The 16,711-nt window shown below is 40.8% G+C and overlaps 1 protein-coding gene and 1 long non-coding RNA gene across 4 annotated transcripts in view; one reads left to right on the top strand and one right to left on the bottom strand.

Moving 5' to 3' along the window:
• LOC125632425 (DNA replication licensing factor mcm4) overlaps positions 1–8,128 on the top strand; it is a 20,770-nt gene extending 12,642 nt beyond the window's left edge. For all 3 annotated transcript variants that reach the window (XM_048840611.2, XM_048840610.2, XM_048840613.2), the window contains exons 12-17: positions 2,028–2,393; positions 2,826–2,953; positions 4,476–4,683; positions 5,495–5,723; positions 6,133–6,266; positions 7,328–8,128. In XM_048840611.2, the coding sequence (XP_048696568.1) occupies positions 2,028–2,393; positions 2,826–2,953; positions 4,476–4,683; positions 5,495–5,723; positions 6,133–6,266; positions 7,328–7,420 (1,158 nt within the window). In that variant the 3' untranslated portion in view covers positions 7,421–8,128. The remainder of the gene's footprint in view (positions 1–2,027; positions 2,394–2,825; positions 2,954–4,475; positions 4,684–5,494; positions 5,724–6,132; positions 6,267–7,327) is intronic.
• On the bottom strand, positions 3,946–16,711 carry LOC125632428 (uncharacterized). The gene is made up of 2 exons (XR_007355302.2): positions 16,455–16,711; positions 3,946–4,290 (listed from the first exon to the last, which is right to left on the bottom strand). It is a non-coding gene; the product is annotated as an uncharacterized LOC125632428 (long non-coding RNA).

Below are 16,711 nucleotides of genomic sequence, written 5' to 3'. Positions count from 1 at the left end.
CCAAAGAACCAGCCACACACCCCAGGTCAATATATAGGTCAGATCTTACCCAAAAACTATGCTTGTAGCCAATCCTTTAGTAACTCAAAACTAAAGGTTTATTAATGTAAAAAAGGAAGAGTTATTAAACAGTTAAAATGAATCTTTTTTCTTTCTGAGCCTCCTTCCCCCTCCCCCCGCCCCCCCAACATGCTATAAAAACTCCATGGCCCACTTGTGCCACAATAACTGGTCTTCGGCATATAAAAGCCAGGGCTGGCGTTAGTGGTTAGCAAGCAGGGCAGTTGCCTGGGGCCCATGCAGCAATGTTACTCAGGCTTCAGCCCAGCTGATGGGACTCAGGACCCTAGGCTTCAGCCCCATGCAGTGGGGCTACGGTGTTCTGCCCTGGGTCCCAGTGAGTCTAATACTGGCCCTGCTTGGAGGCCCCCCTGAAACGTGCTCGAGGCCCCTTATGGGGGCCCTGGACCGCTGGTTGAAAACTACTGTTTACAGTTGATTTCAGAGTTTGTAAATCAAGATATTAGCAGTGATGTTAAATCTGTCAGTTTGCATTAAGTCTCTCTGGATCACTTAAAAGGATTGGGGGTCATCAGTCCTTTTATTCAAAGCTTCCCTTGCTTAGAAATCATAGCCCAGATATGTGGAGCAGGAATGAAGACCAAGATTGATGTCATGCCTTGCTGAGTCATGAGGCATTCATTGCCTAGGTGCTGCCTTAAGGGATCTCAGAAGGGGTCTCTAGAAGAGCTGATTCTCCTTAATGGGCCATCAAGCAGGCTGGCTAGCCTTGATGTAAATCTGTCTAGGGGACATAACACAGACATAACCCAAAACTGGTGGTTTATTCTATGATTAGAGATCACCAAGCCAGTAAGAAAAGTGAGCTCTTGTATCACTACACTAGTTCAGAGAGCCACACAACAGTCCCCTAGGCCCTCCAGCCCTTGGTTATTACAATTGGACTTAGGGATGAAAGGTTGTTAAACCAAAACCACCACATTTAAAGTTTTCCCCGTTCCAAAGAACCAGCCACACACCCCAGGGTCCTGAGTCCCATCAGCTGGGCTGAAGCCTGAGTAACATTGCTGCATGGGCCCCAGGCAACTGCCCTGCTTGCTAACCACTAACGCCAGCCCTGGCTTTTATATGCCGAAGACCAGTTATTGTGGCACAAGTGGGCCATGGAGTTTTTATAGCATGTTGGGGGGGCGGGGGGAGGGGGAAGGAGGCTCAGAAAGAAAAAAGATTCATTTTAACTGTTTAATAACTCTTCCTTTTTTACATTAATAAACACAGACATTGTATTTTTTTACATTATTTTTACATTAATAAACCCAGAAACACAACAGGTTTGAGATACAGACACACAGCTAAGTTTCATAACTTCATATACAACGATGATACATGCATACAAACAGGATAATCGTACTTAGCAGACTATAACTTTTCCAATGATACCTTACATGACACATTACAGACTAACACAGCTGTTACTCTGAATTCGCAAAAAGAAAAGGAGTACTTGTGGCACCTTAGAGACTAACCAATTTATTTGAGCATGAGCTTTCGTGAGCTACAGCTCACTTCATCTCTAAGGTGCCACAAGTACTCCTTTTCTTTTTACATGACACAGGTACAAGATTTATCACAATTGCGCAACAGGGGTCAGACATGGTCACCTTTCTTTTATACAGCATCACACCAACTGTAGAGTCTTCATTGATAAGAGATCCAGAAAGAACCTAGCTCAGTGTTTAAATTCAAAATTGACTTTGCAAAGCCGGTGGTTTAATTTAAAAAGTAATCTAAGCAGATATGACCTGGAAATCATTGAAGTGATAAAGCTAGAACTCCAGACCCTTTCTAGTGATACTTGACAGAAAACAGTACTCCAGCTTCACATTGTCTGAAATTATTAACAGAACACATTTTCATTTGACATTTCAGTTCACTCAATCAGAGATTGGCTCATGTAATTATCAAGAACTTTGGTGTCTGATTTGGAAAAATTCTTATTTTTATAGGGCATTCTGCTTCAGCTGTTTGGGGGATCAAGAAAAGATTTCAGTCATACCGGAAGAGGAAATTTTCGTGCTGAGATCAACATTCTTCTGTGTGGTGATCCTGGCACTAGTAAATCACAGCTGCTTCAGTATGTCTATAACCTGGTTCCTAGAGGCCAGTACACATCTGGGAAGGGCTCTAGCGCAGTTGGCCTCACTGCGTATGTAATGAAGGACCCAGAGACAAGGCAGCTAGTTCTGCAGACAGGTGCTCTGGTTCTCAGTGATAATGGCATTTGCTGCATTGATGAATTTGATAAAATGAATGAAAGCACAAGATCAGTACTGCATGAAGTAATGGAACAACAGACTCTTTCTATTGCCAAGGTAAGACCCTAGCTCAGCATTGTACCCAGGTTAATATCTGTTAGATGATTAAATGAGATAATTTAAAAGGTAACATAGAAATTGGAGATAAGACTATTGACAGAACTGGGTCACTTAAAACCTCAGAGTTAAATGACAGTATAGATGTTGGAGCTGTATTTCAGTGACAACATTCAGCATGGCTGCACACTGCATGTAATACCCCTTCCAGATAACCTTGCTCCATTTTGTACCCAAGCTTTTGTAATGAGGTTGTTTCTCTTGATCTAGAGAACCCTTTTTATAAAGCATTTTTGGTGAACCCAGCAAGAGTTAATTCTTTAAAGTCTTTCTTGTTAGAAGAAGCAAGTCTTGGGGCTCTTAACATAGCTGCTGGAATCTTCCTTCCGCTAGGAAAGGTTGTTTGCTCTCAAATGCGTTTCCTTTTGACAGGCTGGAATTATTTGCCAACTGAATGCTCGCACCTCTGTCCTAGCAGCTGCTAACCCTATAGAGTCGCAGTGGAATCCAAAGAAAACTACTATTGAAAACATCCAACTTCCTCATACGTTGTTATCCAGGTATTACAATTAGACTTATGTTTCCATGATGCATGCTTGGTTGGTTTTTTACAAAACAACTTTCTACCCCTCTCTGTGTGTGTATATATATAGTGTGTGCAGGAACATGTTGATTAGGGGTGACATTTGCAATGTAGAAAGGGAAAGGTTTTTTTCTAAATTTACTTTAAAAGTAATGTTGTTAACTAATACTCTAGCAGAGGACTGTAAATGGCTGACCAGTTTCTAGCATATAGTGCTTGGTATTGAATAATGGGATTCGGCAGTGTCTCTAGGGTTTTGTTGTGTCCATTGTTCTGTTTGCTTCAAGATTTTGTCACTGCGCAGGCACTGGCATTTTCAAATCTCGAGTATTTTACATTTAGTTCTAAGGACATGTATCTACTCTGGAGGTGGAGTGTAATTTCCAGCTCAAGTAGATATACCTGCTGTAATGGTCATCAAGCCACAGTGCTAAAAATAGAAGTGTAGCCACATCAGTGCAAGCAGTGGGACAGGATAGGTGCTCCAGGCATGATCCCATCTGAAACTCTTCAGTGCGTACACAGGCAGCTAGCCACTTCTGCCAGGGCAGCAACACTTCCTTTTTTTAATCGCACTAACTCAGAGCTAACCTGGGTATGTCTACCCAAGCTGGAAGTTACACCTCAGCTCCAGTGTAGACATACCTGAGTTGCCTTTTCTTCCTGTCAAGCTGTATTAGTAGCTGGAGTAAGTGTTTCATGAACAATGATAGAGGCATCACATCTTCAGAAGAGCATAAAAATTAGTCTTTCAGCCATTGCATGCTTTACAAATTAGGAAGCCAAATATAGTATACAAGTGTATGGTTTGTATTCTTATGTCAAGTGTCACCCTATTTTCTGTTTTTTATAGGCTTGAGCCTATTGATGATAAATTAAGATTTTTAACCTCTCAAAATATGTACCATACCTCATACCATGAGGCACCTAGAACTCTTTTAGGCAGTGTAGAAAATAAGTAACTATGGATGATTATGAGCATCTAATTCCATTGATTTAATAAACTGCTGGTAGTTGTCATCTTTTGAAATCTGACTAAAAGTATGCCCAGCACATCCTTCTCGGAATACAGTTGCACCCAGGAATTATTCAATACATTAAGTAGACAAACTTCAAATACATTCCCCCTCAAGATCAAACTGGAAGCATATGTAGACTCTATCACCTCATCAGGCAGAAGCTTCAATAAATGGAAGTTTACACTATGCGTGGAAGGTTCCAGCCTTCAGATGTTCTTCGGTGAATGATGGGAGAAAATTCCATAGTTGGAAGCCTTCTGGAAACATCTTGCCTTCAAATACTCAGCTCTGTCGACTGAAAGCAAAATCACATTTTTACCGTCTTTTTTACTTCCTGAGAGTATCCAGTACTCGTGATGTAACAAATAAAATGTCAGATTTTAGATTGCAGACAGCTTCCACTTTACACAGCTTTACACCGAGTAGTGTAAATGGTGGAAAAAGTTTATGCACTAAGTATTGAAACTTTATTCCATGCAGATTTGATCTGATCTTTCTAATGTTGGACCCGCGTGATGAAGCATACGACAGACGTCTTGCTCACCACTTGGTTGCACTGTACTACCAAAGTGAAGAGCAGGTGGAAGAAGAGTACATGGACATGGCAGTATTGAGGGATTACATTGCGTATGCTCGTAGCTATGTTAATCCTAGACTAAGTGAAGAAGCAAGTCAGGCCCTTATTGAGGTAAAAAGTTGTGGATGTGAAATTTAAAGTACATGATTTAAAAAGAAGGGGGGGGGGGAACCTTCCTGTGGGATAAGATGTACCAGAACTGTGTACACCGGTTTCCTTTATTAGGCTCTTGAAATCTTTTTAAAATCTATATTCTGTATTTACTATTCTCCTTCCTTTTAATCCTGCATAGAAGTCATTCTGTGCAAACCAGTCTGTCCCTGAGCAGGTTTCCCATACTCCTACAGAACCATCACATAATTTCAGTAGAACTTGAACTTTCTCATGCTTTTTTATAGATATACCTGTACAGATAGTAGTGATAGGCTTTAGCATTCCACATATTCTTCTGTGCTTTGAGACCAGATTTAACATTAATAACTGTCTCAGTTTCATGGTAACTGCACCCGTATTTCCCCCTGGATTCACTCTGGAAATGCCCAGTCAAGTCTCCAGCCATCACCTGTCTCCGGATAGGGACCCTTCTGACAGGGGATATTAAGGCTGCACAGCTCCCTGCCATCCACTGTGATCCCCAAAGATACTGTGTAAGGTTGCAGGAATAATCTGCCCAGTTTATTACGGCTTTGTTCCAGGATCAAGCACAAGGAGAGACATACTAGCTGTGGTAGATGTCAGTCATGGCAAGGGAAATAGTGAAGATGTATATGGCACTTATGTTTAAGGGGCTACATGCTATTTGGATTTTTTTCTTCCCCCCCCAGGCTGATAATCCTCTGAAAGGAGGAGTCTGGATACATCCTACATAGTACATCTGTGAATTACTCATACATAAAACATTCCCCCCTTCCTTCTCCTTCAGGCTTATGTGGACATGAGAAAGATTGGCAGTGGTAGAGGAATGGTTTCTGCATATCCCAGACAGCTTGAGTCTTTGATCCGTCTGGCAGAAGCTCATGCTAAAGTACGTTTTTCTGACAAGGTTGAAACAATTGATGTCGAAGAAGCAAAACGACTCCATCGGGAAGCTCTGAAACAGTCTGCTACTGATCCAAGAACTGGCATTGTGGACATATCCATTCTCACTACAGGTTTGTGCTCACATAAGGATAAATTAGTATCTAATGGGTCTGGCTTTAGAAAACTATATATGCTATTTCAGTTTGGTGATATCCTCAGTGATTGGTTTGTGGATTTGTAAATGCTTCAGATTGGACATTGAGCAATCCAGGTAATAAATGTCAAACCTGGATGTAATTTCAAAGTCAGTATATTCATTTTACAATGAAATCTGATTTTGAATTGAAACAATGTTTGAAATCTGCAAAACTTTCCCCAAACGTGGCTAATACCTGAAGTGAACAGTTGATACAGCAGCCTATATTGTTAGCCCTCTTTCAGCTACAAAGAATTCAGTTCCTAATGTTGACATTGTCATATTTAAAGCAGAAATAAGTCAACATTATATCCTTTGTAACTTTTTCTGTACTTTTTTCCAAGGGATAAGTGCCACGGCCCGTAAACGTAAGGAGGAGCTGGCTCAAGCCTTGAAGAAGCTTATCCAGTCAAAGGGCAAAACACCAGCTCTAAAATACCAACAGCTTTTTGATGATCTCCGTGCACAGTCTGACGCAGTAAGTTTCTGCTTTCTTTGTATACTACTCTGAGTTAAAAAAAAGTTTCCATCTCCTGGGGGGATCTTCTGTGTACTCAGCATGGTCCTCAGTACCGATTATAGTTGTATCTCAGTTGACTAGGAAAACTAAATGGAAATCTCGAGTAACAGTGGAGAGGTTATTTTACCTCTGTATTTGGCACTCGTGTAACTGCTGCTGGAATACTTGTCCAGTTCTGGTGCCCACAGTTCAAGAAGGATGTTGATAAATTAAAGGGGGTTCAGAGAGGACCCCTAAAAATGATTAAAGGATTCAAAAACATGCCTTAAAGTGATACTCAGAGTTCAGTCTATGTAGCTTAACAAAGAGAAGGCTAAGGGGTAAGTTGACTGTAGTCTAAGTATCTACTTGGGGAATAAATATTAAGCATGGGCTCTTCAATCTCACAGAGAAAGATATAATACGATCTAATGGAAGTTGAACAATTTTTAAATCAAGGTTGGATGTTTTTCTAAAAGATACACTCTAGAAATTGTACGTATGCCGTTTGTTATACAGGTAATCAGCGTTTACAGTGGACCCTTCTGGCCTTGGAATCTATGAATCTATTTACTTGCTGTCCACCTGACACATCAGCAGGCATAAGATTAGCTTGCTAGTCAGTTGGTCATTAGGTGTTCCTGATTAACTAGCTTAATTCTGGTTTCAGTTAGTGTTTCTTTCATAGATATAAGTTCCATCTGTGGAATAGAAGAGATCTTGACTATTTACATCCTTGTCTGACTGACAAAAAAAAGCTGATTATTCTTGTCAGCTATAGGTGTCTATTCTGGTTTGCACATCAACAAAATGATTGCAGAATCTCTTATTACCACTGAGGATGCACAAGCCAGAAAGAACCCACTTTAACTGTTGCATTCCAGGATGAATTTTACAGTTTGAAAAGACAAAACTTTTACCTAAAACCTGGCAAACTTGACATGGAAGTTGGTGAGACAAGCAGAATCCCATGATTTTTCTTTGGGGCTTTGTAACATAGCCTTTTGTATATTTTCTCAAACATTTCTCTTTTCTCTAAGGCTGTCACTAAAGAAATGTTTGAAGAAGCACTTCGTGCCTTGGCTGATGATGACTTCTTGACTGTTACTGGAAAGACTGTTAGGTTGCTGTAATGAAATGATAACTTAACAGCAGAGTTTTACTGTTTTTTTCAAGTACTTCCCTTGATCTGCATCACGTTTAAGAATATTATTCTCCGTGGCAAAACTCATGATGGTGACCTGTTGGTGAACACCACTGTCAGCACTGTAAATAACTAGATTCTCTGAAGGACTGCAAAAAGCTGCAATTGAACAGCGATATTTGTTTGGATAAAATGGGTTACTTATATTTCAGTGTGATGTGTATTTTCAGTCAAGTGCTTGGTAGAACAAGCTTACAAATTTTATGTATTTTAAAGCCCAAATGTCAAAATTCATCTTGAACCACTGCTTTTTGACATAATATGCACTGATTTAAGTTGCATTTATGCTTTAATATTTTTACTACAGCGAGATTAGTGCTTGTGACTTTTCGAAATTAAAATCCATTGGCATTATAATTTTTCCTTTGTATGCATTACAAAAAATTAAGCTAAATCTTGAACACTTCAGCAGCCTTCATTTTGTTTTCCAGGAGTTTAAAAGAACAAAGTAACCATTTTTCCTTTTCCCTCAGATTACTGCTCTCTCTTCCTCCCATCAGCGTTTAATTGCTGTTAAGATGTCTTTCTGCTTTGAACTTTTACCATAACAAGCTACAATGAAGTCCAAGTTTCACATTAGGTCATTTTCCTATAGTAACCCCTATTACTGTAAGATTTATAAATTCATAAAACATAATTCAGACTGTCTCTCCGGTCATTTTCTCTCGTCCATTGCAGTGGGAATTTAAATCAGAGGATGCAGCATGTAGGCATAACACTAATATTACAGACATTTTATAGATGTGGAAAAGTGGCCTTTAGCTATTTAATTATACTCATCTGCTCTCAGAGCACAAGGTCAGTTCTCACACTGTTTCAGATTATGCACAGCTTCCCTACATGTAAGTGAGATCAAGAGTATTTGAACATGACAAAAAAGTTTCTCTAGAAAACTGAAAACAAGCTAAAGATGAATAAAGTTCAATACATTAGAAACTGATCATTTAATCCTACTGTATTGAATTAGTCAACATTCAGTACAGTAAAAAAAGTAAGCAAAGTATTCAAGTGTTCTGCAGTACTAAGTTATTGGAAAGGGGGTAAATAGCAAGGAGGACAGAACTTGTAAATGACAACTGTTAGTCAGCAGTAGCACTTAAGCTAGGCACACAAAAACTAATGCTGATATATGCCTGGGAATGTATGTTAGAAGGAATAATGTGAAATATTTATACAGGCTGCTGGGTTCTAAATTAAATCACTAAGAAGGAAGTTGTGGGTGTCTTTAGTTCAGTGAAAAATTCTGGTCTCTGTGGAGCAGCAGTCAAACTGAACAAGGGGGTAGGCTGCATAAGGAATGGAATAGAAAATACTACCAAAAATGGCAATTCCTTGAAGTCATGGTACACCACATTTGGAATACTGAGTTCAGTTCTGGTTCACCCTGACAAATAATACAGCATACCTAGAGAGGATTCAGAAATGAGTGTTACTAACTTAGAGTACATTATGGCAGAGGCTAAGAGCTTACTAGGATAAGACACTAATAGGAATAAAAGATTTTAAAAGAGGCGGGGGGGCGCCTAAAGCCCTTATACTTTATTCTTCAGACCACAAACCAACCTGTGATTCATAAGTGTTAGGAAGAAACATTGATTATTTCAAGTTGTCCATAACATGTTTTCTTGCTTTTTTCCTTTAAGCATCTGGTACTGATCTTGATCAGAGAGGATGTAGAACTAAAATTGATGACTGTCCAATTGCAATTCTTAGTACACAATAATTGGTGACACCCTTACATGTGAACACAAACAGATGGGTCAGAACCTTTCAAGTCCCACATTAGTAACTAGGTCAATAAAATTATAGAAACATTTTAGAATTGTATTTGAAAGCTGTTCTTTAGCGAAGGTTCTGATTATAGAATTGGATCCTCCTCTGTATGAACTAATGCTTTCCCATCACAAACATCAATCTTAAAATATACAGTAGAAAAGGAAAAACTGGGAAGAGAAAGGCATAAATATCTCCACAAATGCTTGCTCAAACAGATTGAGAATTTCTGTTCATGTGAAAACAAGGAGTCTTTCTGGCACCTTAGAGACTAACCAATGTATTTGGGGATAAGCTTTCGTGGGCCAAATAAATTGGTTAGTCTCTAAGGTGCCAGAAAGACTCCTTGTTTTTGCTAATACAGGCTAACACAGCTAACGCTCTGAAACCTGTTCACGTGAAGTCTCCATAAAGGAATAGTGTTATGTTTTCAATTAATCCAATATTCACTCCAATTTATTAAGATGTCTTTATGCTACCTTCCATGTGGGTAGCTAGCTGTAAATGGGGAATGGAATGCAATGCACAGCAGTGAGAGAGCAGTCTCTTTTGTGTCCAAGATAATAAGCAAGAAACCCTTATTCAGGCTCCTTTATGTATAAAGTAGTAAGGGTATAAGACAAATGTTAAAGATACTTTCCACATGCCCATTAAAGGACGTAGCATTGACAATTACATTGCCTTAATACTAAAGGGAGAAAAGCTGCAGTTAAAGTGGAATGGGACAGCACAAACTTCCACTCTCCTGGAGTGGAATGCTTTCACAAAAGGGGATAAATGGGGAACTAATGCAAATAAGCATCATATCATAAGATTAGTTCAGAAAAGTCAGGAGGGATGGAATAACAAAGCAGTTTAGGTGAAAAAATATCACTTCAGTTCATTGCTAGTTTCTAATTTTGATGCCTGTAGTATTCCTTCCACTGTATACCTATATTAGATCTAGAATGGCACTCACTTCCTCCTGCACTACTGAAGTCAATGGTAGTTTTGTTACTGACTTCACTAGTAACAGGATTAGATCTTAAGTGAGAGCCCAGTGCCTTGCTCCCCATATCCCCCATAACAAAACTAATATAAAGATTAAGATCCCAGGCCAACCATCTCCTCAAAGTCCCCAAATGCATGGCTGTGGAAATCATGGGGGATTCCACATTAACTTCTCAGAAAGCCCTGTGACACTTAAGGTTAGTGCTGAAAAGAGGCACTGCATACAAAGTAGCTGTGCAGGGAGATTTGACCATACATTTCGCAGTATTTTTGCTTTCTTATCTTGTCAGGTAGTCAGTCAAAACAGGTGTTTTCATAATCCCACAGCTGCCATGGTGGCTGGTAATTCAAGGGGTTTGCCACCTGTATACAGCAGCATAGATTAAAAAAACATTTTGCAGATGTTTCTGACTTTGCAAGAGTAAAGACCACATAGATAAGTCATCCTAAAATAGATCTAGTTCATAACACATTGTAAGTGGTTTACTTATGATTAAAGAAATAATGTATTCACCTACAGAACAAACTGCTGTAAATATGGAGGTGCTCACCAGCTCTCATTAAGGATTATCACTTTACAGAATGTATGGTGTAAGATATAACTATACCACAGCCAGTTGCTAACTTGATTCACCTAACACACAAAAGGAATGGTTAATTACACACAGATTGTAAGATTGTTTTATCAACCCCTGCATTTTCCTTCAGTAGATGTTTGTATGGCCAGCACAATGTAGCCCCTTATGTTGTTTGGGGTCTCTGAGCTCTACTGCGACACAAATCACTAGTAGGAGGTTATTTCTGGTACTATGCACAATGTTTCAGGAAAAGTTAGGCCAGTACTAAAAATCTGTGACAGGATCCCACTTATTTAATGATGCTGTGCTAATACTGTTCTAAAAAACACTGTCTCTGGCCAGACTATATTTCCACAGATGCTATTCTACTAGAACCAACTATGATTCACCTGGCTCTGAGATGTGCCACATCAAAGTGATCCAGTCACATCTCACAAACTGCCCATGGTTATTCGTAAGTAACAGATGGTTGAGAAATGTCCAAACAAAAAATATATGCTGTATAATACAGAGAAACTTTCTTAATATAAGGCATTGGGGAATTTTACAACCATTTTAAAGCTTTGCTGTCAGGGAGGGTCACACTTGTGGATATCTTAATACATCTGTAACCTACTTTGTGAACAATGTCACATCTTTAGAGTAAATTCCTTGAATCATCAGTGCGTAACAGAACTAAGGTCAATCAAACTACTAGTGCAATTTGCATCAGTGTAACCACCTCAGTGCAAGCTCCTGACCAAAGACACGCTGTACAGTTTACTCACAGGAATTACCATCCTGGATCAAAGACAATGGTCCATCTCATCAAGAATCCTGTTACCACTCATGGCCAGCACCAGATGCTTCATACGTGGTGCAAGAGAACCTGCCGTAAAGAGTTAACCTGTGCACAGGGAAAGTTTCTGCTAACCCTCCTGTTGATACCAGCTAGCACTGAGGCATGAGGGTTTATAATAGTTACAAAACAAAGAGTTTGGAAAGGATATAACTTGGATATTCTTGTTTATGTAAACATCTAATCTCTGTAATGGGTGCATTCATCTCTCGCAAGCACCCTGGTTGACTGTGTGCATGCCTGCAGTTTTTCCTCTTCTCACAGAACCCCCCCTCCCCCATTGGCCACTGTACTTGTCAGGTTGGTCTTTGATGACTCAGCCCTTCGGCCAAGTCATTCTCTGTCCATGTGCAAAACAAACTCCCCCTTCCAGGGTACATAATCCAGAAAGTTCTGCAGCCCTCCCTGGGCTCAGTCTTCTAAAACAGCCCATCACAGCACCCTCAGTTGGGCATGTCCTTCTCTGTAGCTTTTCCTGGGCTCAGTCCTGCAAAGGTTCCTGCTCTCAGTGGAGCAGCACCCCCAAGGCCTCCTCCCTGGAGACTCTTTGCCTTCATTTGAGTCCTCAGTGTCCCCAGCTGAGCCACTCCTCTTGAACTCAGTTGGCTGACCATAGCTCCCCACTGACTCAGTCCTGGTAGTGCAACCCCTTTCCCTGGTGTGCCACACTTCTAATTCCCTTCCTAAAACCATAGCCACTTCCACCCAGGGGCTGGTGGAGGGGGGACCCAATCCTGCTCACTGCTCCAGGTCCCAACCCAGTGACTCTAAGTACAGCAGCCTTGAGCTGCATCCCTTTACTAATTGCTGCTCTGCATTTCCCTGGGCCACTTCCCCATAGCCTATCTTAGTTGAATCCAGGCAACCAGCCAGCTGGTCCTTCCTCACTCCCCTGGTCCCTGCCAGTAACTACATACTTAGTCCCAGTAGCCAGTCAGGAGCCATGCTCAGGCTTCCAGCCAGCCAGCCGCTCCCATTTTCCCCACTCCCTGCCAGCAGCAGACTGAATTCACTCTAGGCCTGCAGCTCCTTTTATACCAAGCTGACAGGCCCTGATTGACTTCTCCCTGCAGCCTCTTTGCTGATTGGTTGCATCCCACGCAGCCACTCCAGGCAGCTTGGAGGACCTCTCTACTGCCCTTTTTGCGGCAGAATATGGCAGGGCTGTGAGGCCTCCAGTAGGGGGCCTCAGGGCCTAGTCCACCCCCCCCCCACACACACACTCTCTCTCTCTCATAACTTAGATGCCCCAGCATTCCTGGGGTAGGTAGCAAGTAGCCAGACTTCCAAAGAAAATGGAATTGATTATCATATTGAGTTACATGTCAGACATATCCACCTTAATTGGAAATTACTTGGGAGTATATTTCTCTACCTATTTGGAGTGCTATAAAGGATACATGTTTGAGAAGTGCAGAAGCTATTGTCAGAAACCTCCAAGGGAAGCCTGTTAACAAATAAAATGTATCATTCTCATGGTTTTCTTTCTTAGAGTTTTATCCTGCTGCCCACCACCATAGTATCTAAGTGCCATCCACATAAAAACCCATAGCAAAGACCCTTAGGATCTGTTAGAAAACTGTGTAATAAATGATGTTAGTCAAATATATATAGTAAATAGTGTTGGAGAAATGAATATTATATATAGTTTTATAAGAAAATATAAAGGAACTTTTGATTTTTGTAGGTCTCTCTGTTGACGCAGCATTTCAGAACTTAGCTGAAACGGTTTCACAGTTGTGTAAATCATGAAATCTCATTTGTGTGTCTCATCTATACATTCCTTGGTCTGTGCTAACAGTAGGGTGAAGCAGAGTTTCATAAGGGAACTGTAAGCTCCAGCTGCTCGCATCCCTCCTATCAAGACAAGCTAATAAATAAAAACCCAAGGCCACAAAAACAGACTAGTAAGAAAAAAAACACCTCAGTGGAGCCAGTGTGGTTGACAGCACAGACTAGATGTCACAAATAGACAAAGGTAAGTTTTAGCAGGATAAACAAAAATGTATTAGTTTAGGTTAGTTATCGTGATTTATGCATGAAAACATTTTCATTAAGGGATTAGAATAGATACGTACACAGATGAGGTAATTTAATAAACTCAGTCTGCAAAGTAATGGAATAGGAGATAAAAAATAGGTGATTGACAACAAGAGATTCGAAAAGACATGGACCAAACTCAGAGACAAGAAATTTGAAAAAAATCACCCTGACCCCAGAAGAGGTAACTTGATTAGTTATCTTTCTCACCATGTATATATAATTCATAGGTGGTAACAGCATTGTCTTAAAATGTACAACATAAAGGCTAAAAGAAACTGTTTAAGTCTAAATGGAAGTGGAACTTCTTTTTCATCCAATAGGAATTAATGGAGTCTCTGGCACATGTTCCTTTTCAGGATAAAAAGTTTGGGCTGAAGTTTTTGTCTGATTAACAAAATCGAAATAATTTCCTTTTTTTGTTTGTTTCTTTTTGAGTGCACCCACAGGAGCAGCTTTTCCATTGACAGTGAGCAGTGCACCATAGGGAGCTATCCCACTGTGCAGCTGGCCACAGGGTGTTTTGGGAAGGGTTTGCAATGCCTCATGGGGGCAGGTTCAGCATCACATGATGCACATTTCTTAATCCCATCATTCCATGGGCATCCTACTAGCCGCTTTTCAACTGCCTGGTAACCTGCTAGCCAGCGATCTGTGTCAGAAAGCATGGTTCCTGCACTGCTCTTCATAGAATCACAGGGTTGGAAGGGACATCAGGAGGTCATCTACGCCAACCTCCTTCAGTCTTGGGCTGTGCGTTTTGAACACAAGGCTACAAGAGGAGCTCAACGAGGAGGCTATTCACTACTACCCTGACACCTCTTGGCCTTGTAGAAGCAGCACGTCTGTAGCTATGCACTAAAGGCAACTATTTGCCTCCCTTGCCTTCTTCTATTACTGTTGCAGCTCTTTTTTACATGGCACAGATGCATGTCCCTAACGTAGCCCTTCTTCTCCATACCCAAGCAAGTTCCTGTGGCTGGAGTGGAGCCGTTACTGCCATCTCCTCTCCTCACAGACCCAGGAGTTCCACCACTTCCTGTGTACTCCAGGTAGGAGCGAGTTTGCTGTGTGGAGCCGGTCTGCTCATCTGGGCAGTTGCTATATGAGCTCTCCACACCAAGCAGACAGGAAAAGCAAGTTCAAAACTTCCGGGGGCTTTTAACAGGGGAGAGGTTTTCACCTGTCTACCTGGATGCAGGGCAGCAGAGTGCAAAACGGTGACCAGAGTGGCCATGGTGGGAACTGTGGGATACCTCGTGGAGGCCACTTAAGGCAACGTAAGCAACGCAGTGTTTACACTGACACTGTGTTCGCTCTAACTACGTCAACCTAAGCTCCACGCCTCTCATCGAGGCAGTTTTATTATGTCAGCACAGAAAGCAAATTAAAATGACAGGACGAGCATTGCAATGTGTTCATCTCTATAGTTAGGTCAACGTACACTGCCTTATGTGGACAAAACTGTGTAGTGTAGACATGGTCTTAGTGATGCAAGTAAAGTCAGATGCTGCATTCAAAAAGAGATCAGGTATGACTGTCTTTATCACTGTCTGATCTTCCATTCATGTTCGACTTGGGTGGGTAAACTACTACTGAAAAGTCTCTGGCTGTAAGTGAATCTTGGACCATGTCTACACGATACAGTTTTGTGTAGTGTGGATGCGCTCCGCTGACACAAGAAGCATAGTGTGGACATGCAACAGCAGTTTAATTACAGTGGTGGCTGTACATTGATGTGACTTAAGTCGACTTAACTTTGTAGTGTAGACAGCCTTAGAATATAAAATCTTAACAAAAATTCTCTGTAGTTTTACACAGTGACGGATAAAACAAGCATGTAAATGAAGTTACCATTCCTGAAATGGTCACTTTTCAAAAGGTGAGAGTGCTGAGAACTAGGATACTGTGAAATACATTTAAACAGGAGCAGATTAGCAGGACTAAAGTTGTAGGGGGTTAACATCCCCAAGTTGTTTGATGAAACTGTGGAGTTTCTAGGCCAAATAAAAACTCAAAAGCTAACTCTTTAGTTTAGCAGAATGTAATTGAAATGGTCTGATCTATCACAATATTAGTGATAGTGTCTAGATGCATAAATTTATTTTTCTTGAGCTGGCACAAACAATTTTACAGGAGCATGTTACAACGTATAAAAATCAGACAGTCAAAGAGAAATCGGAGTACAGTGTAGATACAAATCCTTCACATCCAGACTGAAACAAATTCAGAACAGCTTTTCATTGCTCCTGTTAATGATTTAGTCTTAATTTAGGGTATATACCAAAGATATGTATTTGTTCCTGGAAGAAATATAGAAATTCTGCTTGTTGCATGTGACTATGTCATTATCCAAAAAGAAAGTTTTAGCTTTGAATAAAGCTAATATTGAATGTGTTTATAGCGTTTTACTGATTTTCAGTTTTAGAATAAATAATCTCGTCAAAATGCATACTGGAGAACGTGAGCATCAATCCCACTTCCTCAACAGACACACTAAGAAAACATGCTACCCTGTGAGCTAATTCCCCTTTTCTCAAAAGTATTCCAAAGCAGTTTGTAAACAGAAAACTGTGTGCTAATCCAGTGTATGATATTCTACTCTAACAGTTCATATTTCAACTGTACATAACTTCAGTGTTATTGCTGTTGTGTTGGTCTTTCTACTCACAACAGAAAAAAATGTACTGTTTATCTAGCTTCCAACAGTAGACAGTAAAAGTTTTTAATATGTTGCAAAATACCTTGTTCGCCTCAGTAGGCTCAGTCCTTTTTAGCCTTGGAGACTCAGGTTTGGGGCAAGGCAAATCCTTATAGGTGGCACAGGCTCCTGCTACTCCTCTCCTCAGTCAGTCCCTTGTGCTTGTTTTCCTTTCCTTCCGGGGAGCGAGTGCAGCCTCCCTACTGGGAAGGTCTGGTGTCTTGCTGCAAACAGCCTACTGGCAACTTCCCTGCTCCCCTCACTCTCCCCCTCCTACCACCCAGAGAAGGGTTTGAAAAG

Source organism: Caretta caretta, chromosome 2 (genome assembly GCF_965140235.1).
Source record: "Caretta caretta isolate rCarCar2 chromosome 2, rCarCar1.hap1, whole genome shotgun sequence".
Taxonomy (NCBI): domain Eukaryota; kingdom Metazoa; phylum Chordata; order Testudines; family Cheloniidae; genus Caretta; species Caretta caretta.
The sequence above is the reverse complement of the archived record's forward strand: the minus strand, read 5'-3'. Positions and strand labels throughout refer to the sequence as shown.